The following is a 20,085-nucleotide window of genomic DNA, read 5'->3' on the forward strand; positions in this document are numbered from 1 at the left end:
CTGAGTCGAGTCTGAGTCGAGACTGAGTCGAGTCTGAGTCGAGTCTGAATCGAGTCTGAGTCGAGTGAGTGTTAGTCGAGTCTGAGTCGAGTCTGAGTCGAGTGAGTGTTAGTCGAGTCTGACTCGAGTCTGAGTCGAGTGAGTGTTAGTCGAGTCTGAGTCGAGTGAGTGTTAGTCGAGTCTGAGTCAAGTCTGAGTCGAGTGAGTGTTAGTCGAGTCTGAGTCGAGTCTGAGTCGAGTGAGTGTTAGTCGAGTCTGAGTCGAGTGAGTGTTAGTCGAGTCTGAGTTGAGTCTGAGTCAAGTGAGTGTTAGTCGAGTCTGAGTGGAGTCTGAGTCGAGTGAGTGTTAGTCGAGTCTGAGTCGAGTGAGTGTTAGTCGAGTCTGAGTCGAGTCTGAGTCGAGTGAGTGTTAGTCGAGTCTGAGTGGAGTCTGAGTCGAGTGAGTGTTAGTCGAGTCTGAGTGGAGTCTGAGTGGAGTCTGAGTGGAGTCTGAGTGGAGTCTGGGTGAAGTCTGGGTGGAGTCTGGGTGGAGTCTGGGTGGAGTCTGAGTGGAGTCTGAGTGGAGCCTGAGTCGAGTGAGCCTGAGTCGAGTGAGCCTGAGTCGAGTGAGCCTGAGTCTGAGTGGAGTCTGAGTGGAGTCTGAGTGGAGTCTGAGTGGAGTCTGAGTGGAGTCTGAGTGGAGTCTGAGTGGAGTCTGAGTGGAGTCGAAGTCTGAGTGAAATCTGAGTGGAGTCTGGGTGAAGTCTGAGTGGAGTCTGGGTGGAGTCTGGGTGGAGTCTGAGTGGAGTCTGAGTGGAGTCTGAGTGGAGTCTGAGTGGAGTCTGAGTGGAGTCTGAGTGGAGTCTGAGTCGAGTGAGTGTTAGTCAAGTCTGAGTCGAGTGAGTGTTAGTCGAGTCTGAGTTTGAGTCGAGTCTGAGTTTGAGTCGAGTCTGAGTCGAGTCCGAGTCTGAGTCGAGTGAGTGTTAGTCAAGTCTGAGTCGAGTGAGTGTTAGTCGAGTCTGAGTCAAGTCTGAGTCGAGTGAGTGTTAGTCGAGTCTGAGTTTGAGTCGAGTGTTAGTCGAGTCTGAGTTTGAGTCGAGTCTGAGTCTGAGTCGAGTCTGAGTCGAGTGAGTGTTAGTCAAGTCTGAGTCGAGTGAGTGTTAGTCGAGTCTGAGTTTGAGTCGAGTCTGAGTCCGAGTCGAGTCTGAGTCGAGTCTGAGTCTGAGTCGAGTGAGTGTTAGTCGAGTCTGAGTCGAGTCTGAGTCTGAGTCGAGTGAGTGTTAGTCGAGTCTGAGTTTGAGTCGAGTGTTAGTCGAGTCTGAGTCTGAGTCGAGTCTGAGTCGAGTGAGTGTTAGTCAAGTCTGAGTCGAGTGAGTGTTAGTCGAGTCTGAGTCAAGTCTGAGTCGAGTGAGTGTTAGTCGAGTCTGAGTTTGAGTCGAGTGTTAGTCGAGTCTGAGTTTGAGTCGAGTCTGAGTCTGAGTCGAGTCTGAGTCGAGTGAGTGTTAGTCAAGTCTGAGTCGAGTGAGTGTTAGTCGAGTCTGAGTTTGAGTCGAGTCTGAGTCCGAGTCGAGTCTGAGTCGAGTCTGAGTCTGAGTCGAGTGAGTGTTAGTCGAGTCTGAGTCGAGTCTGAGTCGAGTGAGTGTTAGTCGAGTCTGAGTCGAGTCTGAGTCGAGTGAGTGTTAGTCGAGTCTGAGTCGAGTCTGAGTCGAGTGAGTGTTAGTCGAGTCTGAGTCGAGTGAGTGTTAGTCGAGTCTGAGTCAAGTCTGAGTCGAGTGAGTGTTAGTCGAGTCTGAGTTTGAGTCGAGTCTGAGTCTGAGTCGAGTCTGAGTCGAGTGAGTGTTAGTCAAGTCTGAGTCGAGTGAGTGTTAGTCGAGTCTGAGTCGAGTCTTAGTCGAGTGAGTGTTAGTCGAGTCTGAGTCGAGTCTGAGTCGAGTGAGTGTTAGTCGAGTCTGAGTCGAGTCTGAGTCGAGTGAGTGTTAGTCGAGTCTGAGTCGAGTGAGTGTTAGTCAAGTCTGAGTCGAGTGAGTGTTAGTCTGAGTCTGAGTCGAGTGAGTCTGAGTGGAGTCTGAGTCGAGTGAGTCTGAGTGGAGTCTGAGTCGAGTGAGCCTGAGTCGAGTGAGTCTGAGTGGAGCCTGAGTCGAGTGAGCCTGAGTCGAGTGAGCCTGAGTCGAGTGAGCCTGAGTCTGAGTGGAGTCTGAGTGGAGTCTGAGTGGAGTCTGAGTGGAGTCTGAGTGGTGGAGTCTGAGTGGTGGAGTCTGAGTGGAGTCTGAGTGGAGTCTGAGTGGAGTCTGAGTGGAGTCTGAGTGGAGTCTGAGTCGAAGTCTGGGTGGAGTCTGAGTCGAAGTCTGGGTGAAGTCTGAGTGGAGTCTGAGTGGAGTCTGAGTGGAGTCTGAGTGGAGTCTGAGTGGAGTCTGAGTGGAGTCTGAGTGGAGTGAGTCTGAGTGGAGTGAGCCTGAGTGGAGTCTGAATCGAGTCTGAGTCGAGTGAGTGTGAGTCGAAGTCTGAGTGAAGTCTGGGTGGAGTCTGGGTGAAGTCTGAGTGGAGTCTGGGTGGAGTCTGGGTGAAGTCTGAGTGGAGTCTGGGTGGAGTCTGGGTGGAGTCTGGTTGGAGTCTGGTTGGAGTCTGGGTGGAGTCTGAGTGGAGTCTGAGTGGAGTCTGAGTGGAGTCTGAGTCGAGTGAGTCTGAGTCGAGTGAGCCTGAGTCGAGTGAGTGTGAGTCGAAGTCTGAGTGAAGTCTGGGTGGAGTCTGGGTGAAGTCTGAGTGGAGTCTGGGTGGAGTCTGGGTGAAGTCTGAGTGGAGTCTGGGTGGAGTCTGGTTGGAGTCTGGGTGGAGTCTGGGTGGAGTCTGGGTGGAGTCTGAGTGGAGTCTGAGTGGAGTCTGAGTCGAGTGAGTCTGAGTCGAGTGAGCCTGAGTCGAGTGAGTCTGAGTGGAGTCTGAGTGGAGTCTGAGTCGAGTGAGTGTTAGTCGAGTCTGAGTCGAGTGAGTGTTAGTCGATTCTGAGTCGAGTGAGTGTTTGTCGAGTCTGAGTCGAGTGAGTGTTAGTCGAGTCTGAGTCGAGTCTGAGTCGAGTGAGTGTGAGTCGAAGTCTGAGTGGAGTCTGGGTGGAGTCTGGGTGAAGTCTGAGTGGAGTCTGAGTGGAGTCTGAGTGGAGTCTGAGTGGAGTCTGAGTGGAGTCTGAGTGGAGTCTGAGTGGAGTCTGAGTGGAGTCTGAGTCGAGTGAGTGTTAGTCGAGTCTGAGTCGAGTGAGTGTTAGTCGAGTCTGAGTCGAGTGAGTGTTAGTCGAGTCTGAGTCGAGTCTGAGTCGAGTGAGTGTGAGTCGAAGTCTGAGTCGAGTGAGTGTTAGTCGAGTCTGAGTCGAGTGAGTGTTAGTCGAGTCTGAGTGGAGTCTGAGTCGAGTGAGTGTTAATCGAGTCTGAGTGGAGTCTGAGTGGAGTCTGAGTGGAGTCTGAGTGGAGTCTGAGTGGAGTCTGAGTTGAGTGAGTGTTAGTCGAGTCTGAGTGGAGTCTGAGTCGAGTGAGTGTTAATCGAGTCTGAGTGGAGTCTGAGTGGAGTCTGAGTGGAGTCTGAGTGGAGTCTGAGTGGAGTCTGAGTGGAGTCTGAGTGGAGTCTGAGTGGAGTCTGAGTCGAGTGAGTGTTAATCGAGTCTGAGTGGAGTCTGAGTGGAGTCTGAGTGGAGTCTGAGTTGAGTCTGAGTTGAGTGAGTGTTAGTCGAGTCTGAGTGGAGTCTGAGTCGAGTGAGTGTTAATCGAGTCTGAGTGGAGTCTGAGTGGAGTCTGAGTGGAGTCTGAGTGGAGTCTGAGTGGAGTCTGAGTTGAGTGAGTGTTAGTCGAGTCTGAGTGGAGTCTGAGTGGAGTCTGAGTGGAGTCTGAGTTGAGTGAGTGTTAGTCGAGTCTGAGTCGAGTCTGAGTCGAGTGAGTGTTAGTCGAGTCTGAGTCGAGTGAGTGTCAGTCGAGTCTGAGTCTGAGTCGAGTCTGAGTCGAGTCTGAGTCGAGTCGAGTCTGAGTCGAGTGAGTGTTAGTCGAGTCTGAGTCGAGTGAGTGTTAGTCGAGTCGAGTGAGTGGAGTCTGAGTGGAGTCTGAGTCGAGTGAGTCTGAGTGGAGTCTGAGTGGAGTGAGTGTGAGTCGAAGTTTGAGTCGAGTTGAGTCTGAGTCGAGTCTGAGTCTGAGTCGAGTCTGAGTCGAGTGAGTGTTAGTGGAGTCTGAGTGGAGTCTGAGTGGAGGGTTATTGAGTGTGATTGAGGATTATTGAGTGTGATTGAGGATTATTGAGTGTGATTGAGGGTTATTGAGTGTGATTGAGGATTATTGAGTGTGATTGAGGGTTATTGAGGATTATTGAGGGTTATTGAGGGTTATTGAGGATTATTGAGTGTGATTGAGGATTATTGAGGATTATTGAGGGTTATTGAGGGTTATTGAGGGTTATTGAGGGTTATTGAGTGTGATTGAGGGTTATTGAGGGTTGTGTTTTGCAGAAGAGGCTGAAGAAGGGTTCGGTGGATCTGCAGAGGATCAAGTGTGTGGAGATCGTGAAGAACAGCACCTCCATCATCATCCCCTGCCAGAACAAATACCCCTTCCAGGTCTTTATTACAACCTCAACACATCAAAACTGATGCAAAACAATACATGCTGTAACAAAATATTTTTATCGTTATCGTTTTATCGTTATCGTTGGAGAATGTATTACAAGAACAGGCTTTCTACTTCAACATTTCACTTGTTAATTGCCAATTCTTTGTAATTCTTTGTGAAATTTACTAGCAATTTCTGAGTGAAAAATGTTTCTGCACCAAGTTTATTTGGTATACAACAGGGGCCTGTACCATGAAGCCGGTTTAGGTGGCTAGCCAGGTGTGTTTCAGTTTAGTTTGCGCCAACACTGGGTTTTAGGCACAATGAAAGTGGTTTGGCTTTTAGTGTGTTCATCGCCATAGTAACTAACGCTCCACGGCTAACCTGCTCCGGGTCAGGTGAAATTCCAGGTGAGAGGTTGCAAACCGAACTTGGACCAATCAGCTGTGAGCAAAGTGTCACATTGTCTGATGATGCGATAAAGTCACTCCACCTGTTTCTACTCCAAACTAAAGCTCACTACATAGCAAATGGCTTTTAGTAATGCTTATTTAGAATACTAATTTTGTATGATTTAGATATTATTTATGTAATTATTATACCCTTAATCGATCACACATGTACAATATTAGTTCATCAATTATTATTACGCAGAGTTTAAATGAATAAATATATAAAGGAAATAAAAATACGCTTTAGAATCAATTGATAAAGCTATAAAATGACTACATGTGAGCTTAAATGTTCAATTCTCTCTATACCTTTATCAACTGTATAAACTAACTTCACAACTTTTACTTGCACTGATATAGCGAGACTTTTTCTTTTAGTTCCTCTTTCATAGACAGCCATTTTGTTCTTGCTGTGTAAATTTGTTTAAATTCGTAATATTTTAATACTTTTATTTAATAAGTGAATTGCGCTGCTTCTCTCGCGAGAAATGAATCGCAGTTTCACTCTTTCTCAGCCTGTGATTGGCTGTTCGCTACTGATATCACTCCTAAACTCAGGATCAAAGCCTGAGCTGACGAGAGTTGATGATCAGCATCATGGTCCCAACAAAGCCTGGTCGGATTGGTTTGGTTTTGTCAACTCGAAACTAATCCTGCAACCCTGAGTTTGTTCAACTAGCATCATGGTACAGGCCCCAGATGTTTATAGTTAACTTTTAAAAATAAAGGTTATTTAAGTCACCTTTATTTAAATAGCGCTTTTTACAACACAGATTGTTTTGAAGCAGCTTTACAGAGATAACATGAAAATAATGCAACAAAGTTTGTTTGTAGAAGAGAACAGCGTCACAGTCCAGCTTAAGTCAGTTCAGTGATGATTCATTTCTGTTGTAAAAAAGTTATTAATTTAGTTAATTTATAAATAGAGTGGAGAAAACAGTGATGTCATCGTCCAGCTCAGTTCAGTTCTCATATAATGGTTCTTTATTGGTTCCATGAGGAACCTTTAACATCCATGGAACCACAAACGGTTCTTTAGATCATTAACCTCTAGGAAAACATTGTTGTGTTAAAACACGAGACACGGACGCATCAGATCTCTCTCTCTCTCTCCAGGTCGTTCATGATTCCACCACGCTGTATATTTTCGCTCCCAGTAATGAGAGTCGAAGCGTTTGGGTCCAGAACATCAAGGAAGGTCAGTGAGATTCTCATGTGTTTCATTAATCGTCTATGATCTTCATAAGCAACATGTATTTAAGGAATGTACTCTATGTAAATAATTTCTCGCATTTACACGACCCAAAACCACTGAAACTACTGAAGAAACAGTCACACTTCCACAGTGAACGCAGAACTGACACACTGTCGAGGAACGAAGAGCCACAAATAACAAATATATCAAAAATCAATCATTTACTTTTTTGTCTTTAAACATGATGTATGTGGTATATAATCGTTCCAGACCACCTTCATTTGAATCTCTTTTCACACACACTTTGTCTCAAAGCAGCTTTACATAAGTTCATTATGTTAATATTTGTAACATCTTAATGTCTTCTAGTCACATTGATCAGTTTGGATTTGCTGACAGGATAGTTTAGATTGGGAGACGATATAAACCATCAGCCGGATGAGATTTGGTTTTATGTCAGAATATGTAAGTTGGATCTATAAAGTCGTATAGATGAAGTTAGTCATTCGGTTTGAACTGATATTGAGGATTATGAATCTATAAAGTTTTGCTTTTAACATTTTGGTGTTGTGACGAACATAATTATATGAGTTGATATGAATCACATGATGATGCGTTTGATATTCACCAGTAATGTCACTGAAAGCTGTGCTTTAAAGGTGACACACATTATGCCCCTTTTCACCAGATGTAATATAAATCTCTGGCCTTCCCAGACTGTGTCTGTGAAATTTCAGCTCAAAATACCAGATCATTTATTATAGCTTGTCAAATTCAGAAACTCCGGCAATAACAGAACAGGCCAATCTCACTCATCCCAGAATCACCAGTAGCGAGTGCAGCCTTACGGAGAGACTCAGGAAGAGCTTCTGAATGTTAGTGGAGACATTTCTGTAGTTGTTGTGGAGTTACACTGATCATCTCATCATCATGTTTCACTTCTCCACAAGTGTCCACAGTTCCTGAGGTCTTTATAAGACAGCGGTGACATGTTCTGGTCAATAGTGTTCAGTGCTCGTCTGAGCTCAACCACAGAACAGTTTCAGGCTTTGCTGGATCTTTATCATTGCGTTAGAACTGGTCTCTGTTGTCGCTTGTGAAACCAAATGTCGGCTGGTGTGTGTAAACGTGCAGATTAAGGGCCGGTAATATTATAATAAGATCCTCTTTCTGCAACAGAAGGAGAGCGAAATCTGATCGGCTTATTTTTTGACATGCTTGCAGAGAAAGGCTCACCAGAACACAGTTACTGGGTTTCACTTTTCACATTTTCTGTGTTGGTAGAAGCGGACGATTATAGCACTGACACACGGAGAAAGTCCGATTTTCATGATATGTCCCCTTTAAAGTTCACACATGACCCCTCCAGTGCAGACAACTGTGTGTGTGTGTGTGTTCCTCAGAGATAAAGCACAACGCTCAGATCGCAGCCAAGTTCCACCCTCAGTTCTGGCAGGAGGGCGAGTGGCTGTGCTGTGGACAGGTGGATAAACTCGCGCCGGGCTGCGAGGGCTACAACCTGTTCGGGGACGGTGAGAGCCACACCCACATCTCAACATCCAATCACCAACAGAACCAAGCCACGCCCACATCTCAACATCCAATCACCAACAGAACCAAGCCACGCCCACATCTCAACATCCAATCACCAACAGAACCAAGCCACGCCCACATCTCAACATCCAATCACCAACAGAACCAAGCCACGCCCACATCTCAACATCCAATCACCAACAGAACCAAGCCACGCCCACATCTCAACATCCAATCACCAACAGAACCAAGCCACACCCACATCTCAACATCCAATCACCAACAGAACCAAGCCACACCCACATCTCAACATCCAATCACCAACAGAACCAAGCCACACCCACATCTCAACATCCAATCACCAACAGAACCAAGCCACACCCACATCTCAACATCCAATCACCAACAGAACCAAGCCACGCCCACATCTCAACATCCAATCACCAACAGAACCAAGCCACACCCACATCTCAACATCCAATCACCAACAGAACCAAGCCACGCCCACATCTCAACATCCAATCACCAACAGAACCAAGCCACACCCACATCTCAACATCCAATCACCAACAGAACCAAGCCACGCCCACATCTCAACATCCAATCACCAACAGAACCAAGCCACGCCCACATCTCAACATCCAATCACCAACAGAACCAAGCCATGCCCACGCCCACATCTCAACATCCAATCACCAACAGAACCAAGCCACACCCACATCTCAACATCCAATCACCAACAGAACCAAGCCACGCCCACATCTCAACATCCAATCACCAACAGAACCAAGCCACGCCCACATCTCAACATCCAATCACCAACAGAACCAAGCCACACCCACATCTCAACATCCAATCACCAACAGAACCAAGCCACGCCCACATCTCAACATCCAATCACCAACAGAACCAAGCCACACCCACATCTCAACATCAATCACCAACAGAACCAAGCCACGCCCACATCTCAACATCCAATCACCAACAGAACCAAGCCATGCCCACGCCCACATCTCAACATCCAATCACCAACAGAACCAAGTCACGCCCACATCTCAACATCCAATCACCAACAGAACCAAGCCACACCCACATCTCAACATCAATCACCAACAGAACCAAGCCACGCCCACATCTCAACATCCAATCACCAACAGAACCAAGCCACGCCCACATCTCAACATCCAATCACCAACAGAACCAAGCCACACCCACATCTCAACATCCAATCACCAACAGAACCAAGCCACGCCCACATCTCAACATCCAATCACCAACAGAACCAAGCCATGCCCACGCCCACATCTCAACATCCAATCACCAACAGAACCAAGCCACGCCCACATCTCAACATCCAATCACCAACAGAACCAAGCCACGCCCACATCTCAACATCCAATCACCAACAGAACCAAGCCACGCCCTGCATTTGATCTTTTCTGACCATCCCTCACTCAGATATATGTCACAATACGAAACAGTTGGAAAATGCCTCCTTTTCCATTTCATCGCGACTTAAAGGTTTAGTTCACTTCAGAATTAAAATTTCCTGATAATTGACTCTCCTCCACCTCATCCAAGATTTTCATGTCTTTCTTTCTTCAGTGGAAAAGAAATGAAGGTTTTTGAGGAAAACACTCCAGGATTTTCCTCCATATAGTGTCTTCAATGGGGTCCAACGGGTCGAAGGTCAAGATGTGAGTTTCAGTGCAGCTTCAAAGTCTCGACTCGATCCAGCCGAGGAATAAGAGTCTCATCTAGACAAACCAGCGGACATTTTAGAACAAGATAAACATTCATATACTTTTTACCACTAATGCTGGTCTTGCTCTCGCTGTGATGCGACACACATTACGTAATCAGGGTGAAAGGTCAAGCGTGACGTAGGCGTAAGAACCGACCCAGTGTTTACAAAGAGAACATGCAAAGACTGAGTCAAACGGCATTTACAAAATAAATAAAAGGTAAAACTACGATGCCGGCGATTTTGAAGTTGGAGGAGAAAATGAGATGAGAGTTTTTCACCCTACTCTACAGTTCTGACTCAGAACATGCGTGACCTTTCAAACCTAATGTGTGTCGCATCATAGCGAGAGCAAGACCAGCATTTGTGGTTAAAAGTATATGAATGTTTATCTTGTTATAAAGTGTCCGCTGGTTTGTCTAGATGAGACTCTTATTCCTCGGCTGGATCGAGTCGAGACTTTGAAGCTGCACTGAAACTCACATCTGGACCTTCGACCCGTTGGACCCCATTGAAGACACTATATGGAGAAACACCCTGGAGTGTTTTCCTCAAAAACCTTCATTTCTTTTCCACTGAAGAAAGAAACAATCAATTGGCAATCACCACCGCACACCTGGAGGTGAGAGGAGCTTTGACCAATGGGAAGGTCAAAAATCTAAAAATAACAAGGCACTCCCGCACAATTTTAATAGCAACATTTGGGACTCGCGACCTTCATGAGGCATATACAACTGTTCAAACTCAATCCCATTTACAGTGGAAGAAAAGAAAGAAAGACATGACATCTTGGATGATGTGGGGGAGAGTAAATTGTGAACTAAAAAGTGAACAAATCCTTTAAATCTTCTGAAGTTTTATTTATTTGTGTCTATAAAAGCATCCTCAAACAATGGAAATTTTTCATGTAAGGAAGGGATGCACTGATATTGGCTGATACCGATAACCGATAATTCTTTATATTTGAAAGCCGATAACCGATATATTGGCTGATAAACCTAAATCCAAGTTTTATTATAATTTTTGAGAGCCTGATTACAAAAGTCTCACCATTAAACGCCACTTCCCAAACACACAATTATAATGTTCTCATTATGATTTTATGAAGCCGATATGACAGAACATGTTGCACTGAACTGTATTTTCCAATCATATTTCAAGCAATTCAAAACAGTTGATCAGTGCGCATCTGAAGTGTCTCAGCTGAAGGAAATAATACATTATTTATCAGCTTTAATATATCGACCAAATTTTATTATCGGGCTGATAACGACAGCATTAGAAGTGAGCATATATCAGCCGACCCCGAGAGATCGTGCATCTCTAATGTAGGCGTCACATTCATTCAGCCGCTCATGAAATATTTGTAGTTGATCTCATATGTGACGTGTGCATCACTGATTGTGTTATTCTCCTGTACTGTAAATATCTCTGACTCGAGCGCTTCTCTCTCAGTTTCCCGTAAACCTCTTCCTCCGGTTCCTGGAGACGAGAGCGCCTCTGCGGTGAGTTTACACTCGTCCTCCTCATCTGTGCGTTACTGGTCATGAGTTTCATGTGTGTAACCAGTGTTTTCTCCACAGGCTCGCCGGCCGCCCCCGCCCCCCCCACAGGAGGCACAGGAAGAGGCGGGGCCTGGACAGGAAGTGGTCATCGCACTGTATGACTTCGAAGGGCTGGAGCCTCATGATTTGACGCTGAAGACGGGTGAAGAGTACGTGATCCTGGAGAAGTGTGACGTCAACTGGTACAAGGCCCGAAACACACACGGGTACGTCTCTACCAGCTCTACTGACGTGTGTTCAGGGTCAAACCCTAACCCTAACCCTAACCTTTACTGATGTGTGTTCAGGGTCAAACCCTAACCCTAACCCTAACCCTAACCTTTACTGATGTGTGTTCAGGGTCAAACCCTAACCCTAACCCTAACCCTAACCTTTACTGATGTGTGTTCAGGGTCAAACCCTAACCCTAACCTAACCCTCTAACCCTAACCCTAACAGTTTGGCTATTGGTGTTGCTTTATCAAGATAGAGAGTAAGTCTGTACCAGCTCCTGTTCTAAAAACCTACCCACAGCAACCCTGTGGTTTGTAGACCTAGGCCTGTATCTATTTCTGTCCTAAACCTACCCATAGTAACCCTGTGATTTATACAACTAGGTCTGTACCTACTTCTGCTCTAACCCTACCTGTGAGAGCCCTTATGGTCATAAACCTAGTTGGAAGATTAGTAGTGGTTAGCTCCAAGTGGGAGCGCGCTCCAAGGGGGAGCCATGGTATAGTCTGACATGCGTCGGCCCGTGCCTTCCTCAGTCTCCTTTCTTCTCTGGACTAGTGCCGGAGAGAGGGGGGAGCTGTTGTAATATTTACAAAAAACCTAACCCTCTAACCCTAACCCTAACCTAACCTTTACTGATGTGTGTTCAGGGTCAAACCTAGGGCTGGGTGATATATCGCATGAGATTGTTATGCGCATCTCGTCAGTAAAGCCGGTTCCTTGATTAGTAGTAAATCGCCATCACCTGCTTTCAGAAGGAGCGGCATTTACAACACAGTGCCGTAGTTAACTGTCAAGCTGAGCCATATCGCATTAATTATCACATGCGATATATCGCCCAGCCCTAGTCAAACCCTAACCCTAACACACACGGGTGCGTCTCTACCAGCTTCACTGATCCGGATCACGTGTGTGTTTGAGGCTGTCCTGATCCGGATCACGTGTGTTTGAGGCTGTCCTGATCCGGATCACGTGTGTGTTTGAGGCTGTCCTGATGTGGATCACGTGTGTGTTTGAGGCTGTCCTGATCCGGATCACGTGTGTGTTTGAGGCTGTCCTGATGTGGATCACGTGTGTGTTTGAGGCTGTCCTGATCCGGATCACGTGTGTGTTTGAGGCTGTCCTGATCCGGATCACGTGTGTTTTTGAGGCTGTCCTGATGTGGATCACGTGTGTGTTTGAGGCTGTCCTGATGTGGATCACGTGTGTGTTTGAGGCTGTCCTGATCCGGATCACGTGTGTGTTTGAGGCTGTCCTGATCCGGATCACGTGTGTGTTTGAGGCTGTCCTGATGTGGATCACGTGTGTGTTTGAGGCTGTCCTGATGTGGATCACGTGTGTGTTTGAGGCTGTCCTGATCCGGATCACGTGTGTGTTTGAGGCTGTCCTGATGTGGATCACGTGTGTGTTTGAGGCTGTCCTGATGTGGATCACGTGTGTGTTTGAGGCTGTCCTGATCCGGATCACGTGTGTGTTTGAGGCTGTCCTGATGTGGATCACGTGTGTGTTTGAGGCTGTCCTGATGTGGATCACGTGTGTGTTTGAGGCTGTCCTGATGTGGATCACGTGTGTGTTTGAGGCTGTCCTGATGTGGATCACGTGTGTGTTTGAGGCTGTCCTGATCCGGATCACGTGTGTGTTTGAGGCTGTCCTGATGTGGATCACGTGTGTGTTTGAGGCTGTCCTGATCCGGATCACGTGTGTGTTTGAGGCTGTCCTGATGTGGATCACGTGTGTGTTTGAGGCTGTCCTGATCCGGATCACGTGTGTGTTTGAGGCTGTCCTGATCCGGATCACGTGTGTGTTTGAGGCTGTCCTGATCCGGATCACGTGTGTTTTTGAGGCTGTCCTGATGTGGATCACGTGTGTGTTTGAGGCTGTCCTGATGTGGATCACGTGTGTGTTTGAGGCTGTCCTGATCCGGATCACGTGTGTGTTTGAGGCTGTCCTGATGTGGATCACGTGTGTGTTTGAGGCTGTCCTGATCCGGATCACGTTTGTGTTTGAGGCTGTCCTGATGTGGATCACGTGTGTGTTTGAGGCTGTCCTGATGTGGATCACGTGTGTGTTTGAGGCTGTCCTGATCCGGATCACGTGTGTGTTTGAGGCTGTCCTGATCCGGATCACGTTTGTGTTTGAGGCTGTCCTGATCCGGATCACGTGTGTGTTTGAGGCTGTCCTGATGTGGATCACGTTTGTGTTTGAGGCTGTCCTGATGTGGATCACGTGTGTGTTTGAGGCTGTCCTGATCCGGATCACGTGTGTGTTTGAGGCTGTCCTGATGTGGATCACGTGTGTGTTTGAGGCTGTCCTGATGTGGATCACGTGTGTGTTTGAGGCTGTCCTGATGTGGATCACGTGTGTGTTTGAGGCTGTCCTGATGTGGATCACGTGTGTGTTTGAGGCTGTCCTGATCCGGATCACGTGTGTGTTTGAGGCTGTCCTGATGTGGATCACGTGTGTGTTTGAGGCTGTCCTGATGTGGATCACGTGTGTGTTTGAGGCTGTCCTGATGTGGATCACGTGTGTGTTTGAGGCTGTCCTGATGTGGATCACGTGTGTGTTTGAGGCTGTCCTGATCCGGATCACGTGTGTGTTTGAGGCTGTCCTGATCCGGATCACGTGTGTGTTTGAGGCTGTCCTGATGTGGATCACGTGTGTGTTTGAGGCTGTCCTGATCCGGATCACGTGTGTGTTTGAGGCTGTCCTGATGTGGATCACGTGTGTGTTTGAGGCTGTCCTGATCCGGATCACGTGTGTGTTTGAGGCTGTCCTGATCCGGATCACGTGTGTGTTTGAGGCTGTCCTGATGTGGATCACGTGTGTGTTTGAGGCTGTCCTGATCCGGATCACGTGTGTGTTTGAGGCTGTCCTGATCCGGATCACGTTTGTGTTTGAGGCTGTCCTGATGTGGATCACGTGTGTGTTTGAGGCTGTCCTGATGTGGATCACGTGTGTGTTTGAGGCTGTCCTGATCCGGATCACGTGTGTGTTTGAGGCTGTCCTGATGTGGATCACGTGTGTGTTTGAGGCTGTCCTGATGTGGATCACGTGTGTGTTTGAGGCTGTCCTGATGTGAATATCATTATAATCGTCCCACTATTTGCTCTAAAGTGTCAGACTGTGTGACTTTCATTGAAAAGTGTGTTTTGAACTCTTCCTGTAATGTTTGCTCTTTCCCATCATGTATATTTTGATGTATTGGAATGATTATAGTTATTGTTATTGTGTGTGTGTTGTGGCAGAGACGAGGGCTACATCCCAAGCAACTACGTAACTGAGAAGGAGTCGGACTCCCTGGAGCAGTTCATGTGAGTGACATCATCTCTGAACACTACAGCTCACACACACTCATATTAGACTTTCATCACACATCCACATGTGACCCAGCATTAGTTGTGTGTGTGTGTGTGTGTGTATATATACTGTTGTGCTGCTTCATATATTTGTGGAGACTGTGATGCAGTTTATTTTCCAGCATTCTTTGACGAATAGAAAGTAAAAAAAACTGAATTTATTTGAATAAGAATCTTTTGTTACATTATAAATGTCTTTACTGCCACTTTTGATCAATTTAATGCATATTTGATGAATTAAAGTATTAATTTCTTTAAAAAATCTTACTGAATATTATAATGTATTTGCTTAATTAATAAATGTTTATTTTCATTTGTTTCTATATGTTTTGTTGTGGTTGTATTTTTGTGTTTTATGATCAGATTTTAAACTTCAGTTGTTTATTTGCGTGTTCTGTGTTTCAGATGGTTCTGTAAAAATGTAAATCGCAGCAAAGCTGAAGAGCTGCTCAGGAAAGAGGTGTGTGTGTGTGTGTGAGTGTGTGTGTGTGTGTGTGTGTGTGTGTGTGTGTGTGTGTGTGTGTGTGTGAGAGTGTGTGTGTGTGTGTGTGTGTGAGAGTGTGTGTGTGTGTGTGTGTGTGAGAGAGAGTGTGTGTGTGCATGCGTGTGTGTGAGAGTGTGTGTGTGAGAGAGAGAGAGTGTGTGTGTGTGTGTGTGTGTGTGTGAGAGCGTGTGTGTGTGTGTGTGTGTGTGTGTGTGTGTTTGAGAGTGTGTGTGTGAGTGTGTGAGTGAGTGTGTGTGTGTGTGTGTGTGTGTGTGTGTGTGTGTGTGTGTGTGTGTGAGTGTGTGTGTGAGAGAGAGTGCGTGTGTGTGAGTGTGTTTGTGTGTGTGTGAGAGAGAGAGAGTGTGTAGTATCAGTGTGAACATTCAGAACAGTGTGTGTTAAACACACTCTATACTGTGTTTAGGGTAAAGAAGGGGGTTTTATGGTTCGAGTCTCCAGCAACACGGGGACATACACTGTGTCACTGTACACCAAGAACACAGGGTGAGACTCACACACACACACACACTCACTCATGATGCGATGCTGATAGTGTGTGTTGGTGGTAACAGTCTCTGCTGGTTTCAGGGATGGAGTAGCGACGGTCAGACATTACCAGATCAAAGAAACGCACGGCTCTCCCCCACAGTTCTTCCTGGCAGAGAAATACGTGTTCGGCAACATCTCTGAGCTCATCGAGTACCACAAACACAACGCAGCGGGACTCGTGTCCAGACTCCGGCACGCCGTCGGGGACCAGAGCAGAGGAGCGCCGCCCACAGCAGGGTTCAGCTACGGTACACACACACTGAACACACACTGAACAGACATTGACGCATTGATTCCAGAAACAAGGGTTTGCGAGTTGATGAGAAGCTAATAATTAATTCAATCATAAAAATGCCAAATTATAATAAATGCATAAAATTGCTTTGGACAAAAACATCTGCTAAATTATCAAATGTAAATTTACATGTAAAATAAAAACTTTCTTTAGACATTCTTTTTATGTATGGTTATATCTAAAACCATAAAAAAGTGTTGCTTAAAAAATAAATTATGTTACATGATATCAAATAAAATATATAAAAAACGTAAACTTATTTTGTTTCAGTTAGTTGCCAGGGCAATATTTCTAATTTTCATTTAGTTTTTAAGTTGATGTACTAAAATAACTGAAACTAAAATAAAAATAATAAAAATGGTATATAAATATTGTGGAGTTCACGAGTTCCTATGCTCATATAATGTTTAATTATAAAATAGGAAGCAGCTTCTGCTCTGCTTAAGGTGAAGAGCGACTCTCTGCGTGTGTGGGAGACTCCCCTCTCTGTTAAGTCAAGTCAAGTATATTTTGTATAGCGCTTTTCACAATACAGATTGTATCAAAGCAGCTTCACAGTATTAAATTAAAATAATACAACAAGGTTTGTTTCTAGTGGAATTTATTGATTGATAAAATTAAATTAAATATCCCCAAAATATCCCCAACTGAGCAAGCCAAAGGCAACAGTGGCAAGGAACCGAAAAACTCCATCAGGTGACCTAATGGAGAAGAAAAACCTTGGGAGAACCCAGGCTCAGTCGGGGGCCAGTTCTCCTCTGGCGTTTATGAACTAGAGGTCGGATTTAACTGTAAGATTAAAAGTATAATATGAATGCCTGGCTGAAGAGATGCGTCGTTAATCTAGTTTTAAACTGGGAGAGCGAGTCTGAGCAACGAACAGTATCAGGAAGACTATTCCAGAGTTTTGGAGCCAAATGTGAAAATGCTCTCCCTCCTTTGGTGGATCTGGATATCCTAGGTATGACCAAAAGCCTCGAATTTAGTGATCTTAAAGAGCGCGATGGATTATAGGGTGATAGAAGATCCGTTAAATAGACTGGAGCTAAGCCGTTTAGGGCTTTATAAGTCAGTAGTAATACTTTGTAATTAATACGGAACTTTATAGGTAACCAATGTAGTGATGATAAAATCGGTGTTATATGATCATATTTATCATATATGTTAAATATGTTTCCTAAAAACATTTTTTTTGGACTGTCCTGTGCATAATACAAGTAGAATGCTCTTTATGAAGTTATTTCACTTAAGGACCTATTTAGGAAGATTATGCCTGAAAAAGATATGGATTTTTTATCATATGTTAATTTAAAAAAAAGGACTTGTTGTGTTTGTTTGTTTGGATTTATTGTATTTATATTTGTATTTTTGTAATTGAATGTTTGCCTGTTTGAAAGCAGGACCGGTCCGCTGGCGCAGAGAGACGCATGCTTGTGCTCTCAAACACTTTCAAGCGCTTCTGTGCGTTGATCATTGTAGCCAATCACAGACATATCCGATGAGCTCGTGAGCAGAACGGCCAATCAGAGGCGTTTATGATTCCGCTCAACAGAGCTCTGTGTCACATTTTAAATTTCAGTACCGACTTGGCACCGAAGTCGGTACTTTTGACAACCCTAGTTCTATCATACTCTTGCTGCTGGGCGTGCTGCAAGTGTTCCTTTAACACGCGGGCCCTCATTCCGTCGACACGCACGGCGGAGCGATGTGGGGACGGCTGTTCCCGGGCCTCTCGTGAGCAGAGCCAGACAGCAGCTCGAAGGGTGGAAAGCTGGTGCTGGCCTGAGGAACTTCTCGGACGCCAAAGAGCACGTGGGGCAGCATTAGGTCCCAGTCGCGCCCATCCTTGGCTGCCACCCGGCACAGGATCCTCTTCAGCGTTAGGTTGAGGCGCTCCACCAGCCCGTCTTCTGGGCGTGGCAGACCGAGGTGCGGAGACGGTTCACAGCTTGCAGAGGTCCGCCATCGGAGTGCCCAGGGGCCTCATTTATAAACGTTGCGTACGCACAAAAGAAGGCGTACGCCGCTCTCTACGCAATAATTGGCTCGACTCTCCCCCTCCTCATCCCGTCCCCTCCCTCCTCCTCATCCCGCCCCCGCCCCCTCCCTCCTCCTCATCCCGCCCCCTCCCTCCACCTCATCCCGCCCCCTCCCTCCTCCCTCCTCCTCATCCCGTCCCCTCCCTCCTCCTCATCCCGTCCCCTCCCTCCTCCTCATCCCGCCCCCTCCCTCCCGTCCCCTCCCTCCTCCTCATCCCGCCCCCTCCCTCCTCCTCATCCCATCCCCTCCCTCCTCCTCATCCCGCCCCCTCCCTCCTCCTCATCCCGCCCCCTCCCTCCTCCTCATCCCGTCCCCTCCCTCCTCCTCATCCCGTCCCCGCCCCCTCCCTCCTCCTCATCCCATCCCCTCCCTCCTCCTCATCCCGCCCCCTCCCTCCTCCTCATCCCGTCCCCTCCCTCCTCCTCATCCCGTCCCCTCCCTCCTCCTCATCCCGCCCCCTCCCTCCTCCTCATCCCGCCCCCTCCCTCCTCCTCATCCCGCCCCCTCCCTCCACCTCATCCCGCCCCCTCCCTCCTCCTCATCCCGCCCCCTCCCTCCTCCTCATCCCGTCCCCTCCCTCCCGTCCCCTCCCTCCTCCTCATCCCGTCCCCTCCCTCCCGTCCCCTCCCTCCTCCTCATCCCGTCCCCTCCCTCCTCCTCATCCCGTCCCCTCCCTCCTCCTCATCCCGCCCCCTCCCTCCTCCTCATCCCGCCCCCTCCCTCCTCCTCATCCCGCCCCCTCCCTCCACCTCATCCCGCCCCCTCCCTCCTCCTCATCCCGCCCCCTCCCTCCTCCTCATCCCGTCCCCTCCCTCCCGTCCCCTCCCTCCTCCTCATCCCGTCCCCTCCCTCCCGTCCCCTCCCTCCTCCTCATCCCGCCCCCTCCCTCCACCTCATCCCGCCCCCTCCCTCCTCCTCATCCCGCCCCCTCCCTCCTCCTCATCCCGTCCCCTCCCTCCCGTCCCCTCCCTCCTCCTCATCCCGTCCCCTCCCTCCCGTCCCCTCCCTCCTCCTCATCCCGTCCCCTCCCTCCCGTCCCTCCCTTGTCGTTGTCTAGGACATCTCTCCTCTAGCTAACTTCCCTCTTCATGCTCCCCCCCCCCCTCATGTGCACGCGCACTAACCCCCCCACCCCCAAATCATTCTTGTCGGTTATTGGCTGGAACAGTGTTTGTTATGTTTCGTGGTCCAGGCTGGGCCAGTTAGTGGAGCCTGGGCTGTCTACAGAGACCGCGTGTGTTACGGTGTGTTCAGGGGACCGGCAGCGAGCGGATGGTGAGGAGATGTTTGCTGGTTTCCATTGTGATTAATGCCAGGGGAGACATTGACTCACCACAATATATAACTAAACAGACACTGTCAATATAAACTAAACAAAAATAATAAAATCTAAAATATTTTATTTGTTTAGCTGCACCTGACCAGTAACTAACTTTTAAGAACCGTGAACATATAAAGGCGTTATTAAATTATTGAAATATTTTAGGACAAAATATTTTAGCTCAATGTTTTCGGCTGAAAAAAGTGTATTGGGAATCCCTGCTGTGGCGAAACAATCACACACGTCACGTATGGGTCAGAGGTCAGGGGTCACACCACACGTCTGATCTCCTGAGGAACCTTGCGCATGATGATGAACTTCATAGCAGAATTTTGCATCATTAATTCTGTAATTTTCCTGTTGAGGCCACTATAGAAATAAAGCTCGATGTTTGATGTGCAGATAAATGGGAGATCAACCCGTCGGAGCTGACCTTCATGAAGGAGCTGGGCTGTGGCCAGTTTGGAGTGGTGCGACTGGGAAAGTGGAGGGCGCAGCATAAAGTGGCCATTAAAACCGTCAGAGAAGGAGCCATGAGTGAAGATGATTTCATAGAGGAAGCCAAGATCATGATGTAGGAGTCACACACACACACACACACACACACACCGTGAGAGTCAAAAAATGCTTTTCTTACTCAGTATTTTTGTCTTGTTTCCAGCCCAAATATCTAAAAATTCTTAAATCAAGATGCATTTACTAGATGAGTAAAATGACATAAGATATACTATACATATACATACATATAAGAATACTAAGTAAGAAAATAATTTTTTGCAGTGCAGC

The 20,085-nt window shown here is 47.1% G+C and overlaps 1 protein-coding gene across 2 annotated transcripts in view; it reads left to right on the top strand.

Annotated features, from left to right (window-relative positions):
• The window catches only part of tec (tec protein tyrosine kinase), a 44,302-nt gene that overhangs the window by 7,338 nt on the left and 16,879 nt on the right, over positions 1–20,085 (top strand). For both annotated transcript variants that reach the window (XM_084098119.1, XM_084098120.1), the window contains exons 3-12: positions 4,453–4,560; positions 6,121–6,202; positions 7,603–7,731; positions 10,932–10,981; positions 11,060–11,247; positions 14,500–14,565; positions 15,016–15,070; positions 15,519–15,598; positions 15,683–15,891; positions 19,702–19,873. In XM_084098119.1, coding sequence (XP_083954245.1) covers positions 4,453–4,560; positions 6,121–6,202; positions 7,603–7,731; positions 10,932–10,981; positions 11,060–11,247; positions 14,500–14,565; positions 15,016–15,070; positions 15,519–15,598; positions 15,683–15,891; positions 19,702–19,873 — 1,139 coding nt within the window. The remainder of the gene's footprint in view (positions 1–4,452; positions 4,561–6,120; positions 6,203–7,602; positions 7,732–10,931; positions 10,982–11,059; positions 11,248–14,499; positions 14,566–15,015; positions 15,071–15,518; positions 15,599–15,682; positions 15,892–19,701; positions 19,874–20,085) is intronic.

Source organism: Abramis brama (assembly GCF_963993115.1).
Source record: "Abramis brama genome assembly, chromosome: 22".
NCBI lineage: Eukaryota > Metazoa > Chordata > Actinopteri > Cypriniformes > Leuciscidae > Abramis > Abramis brama.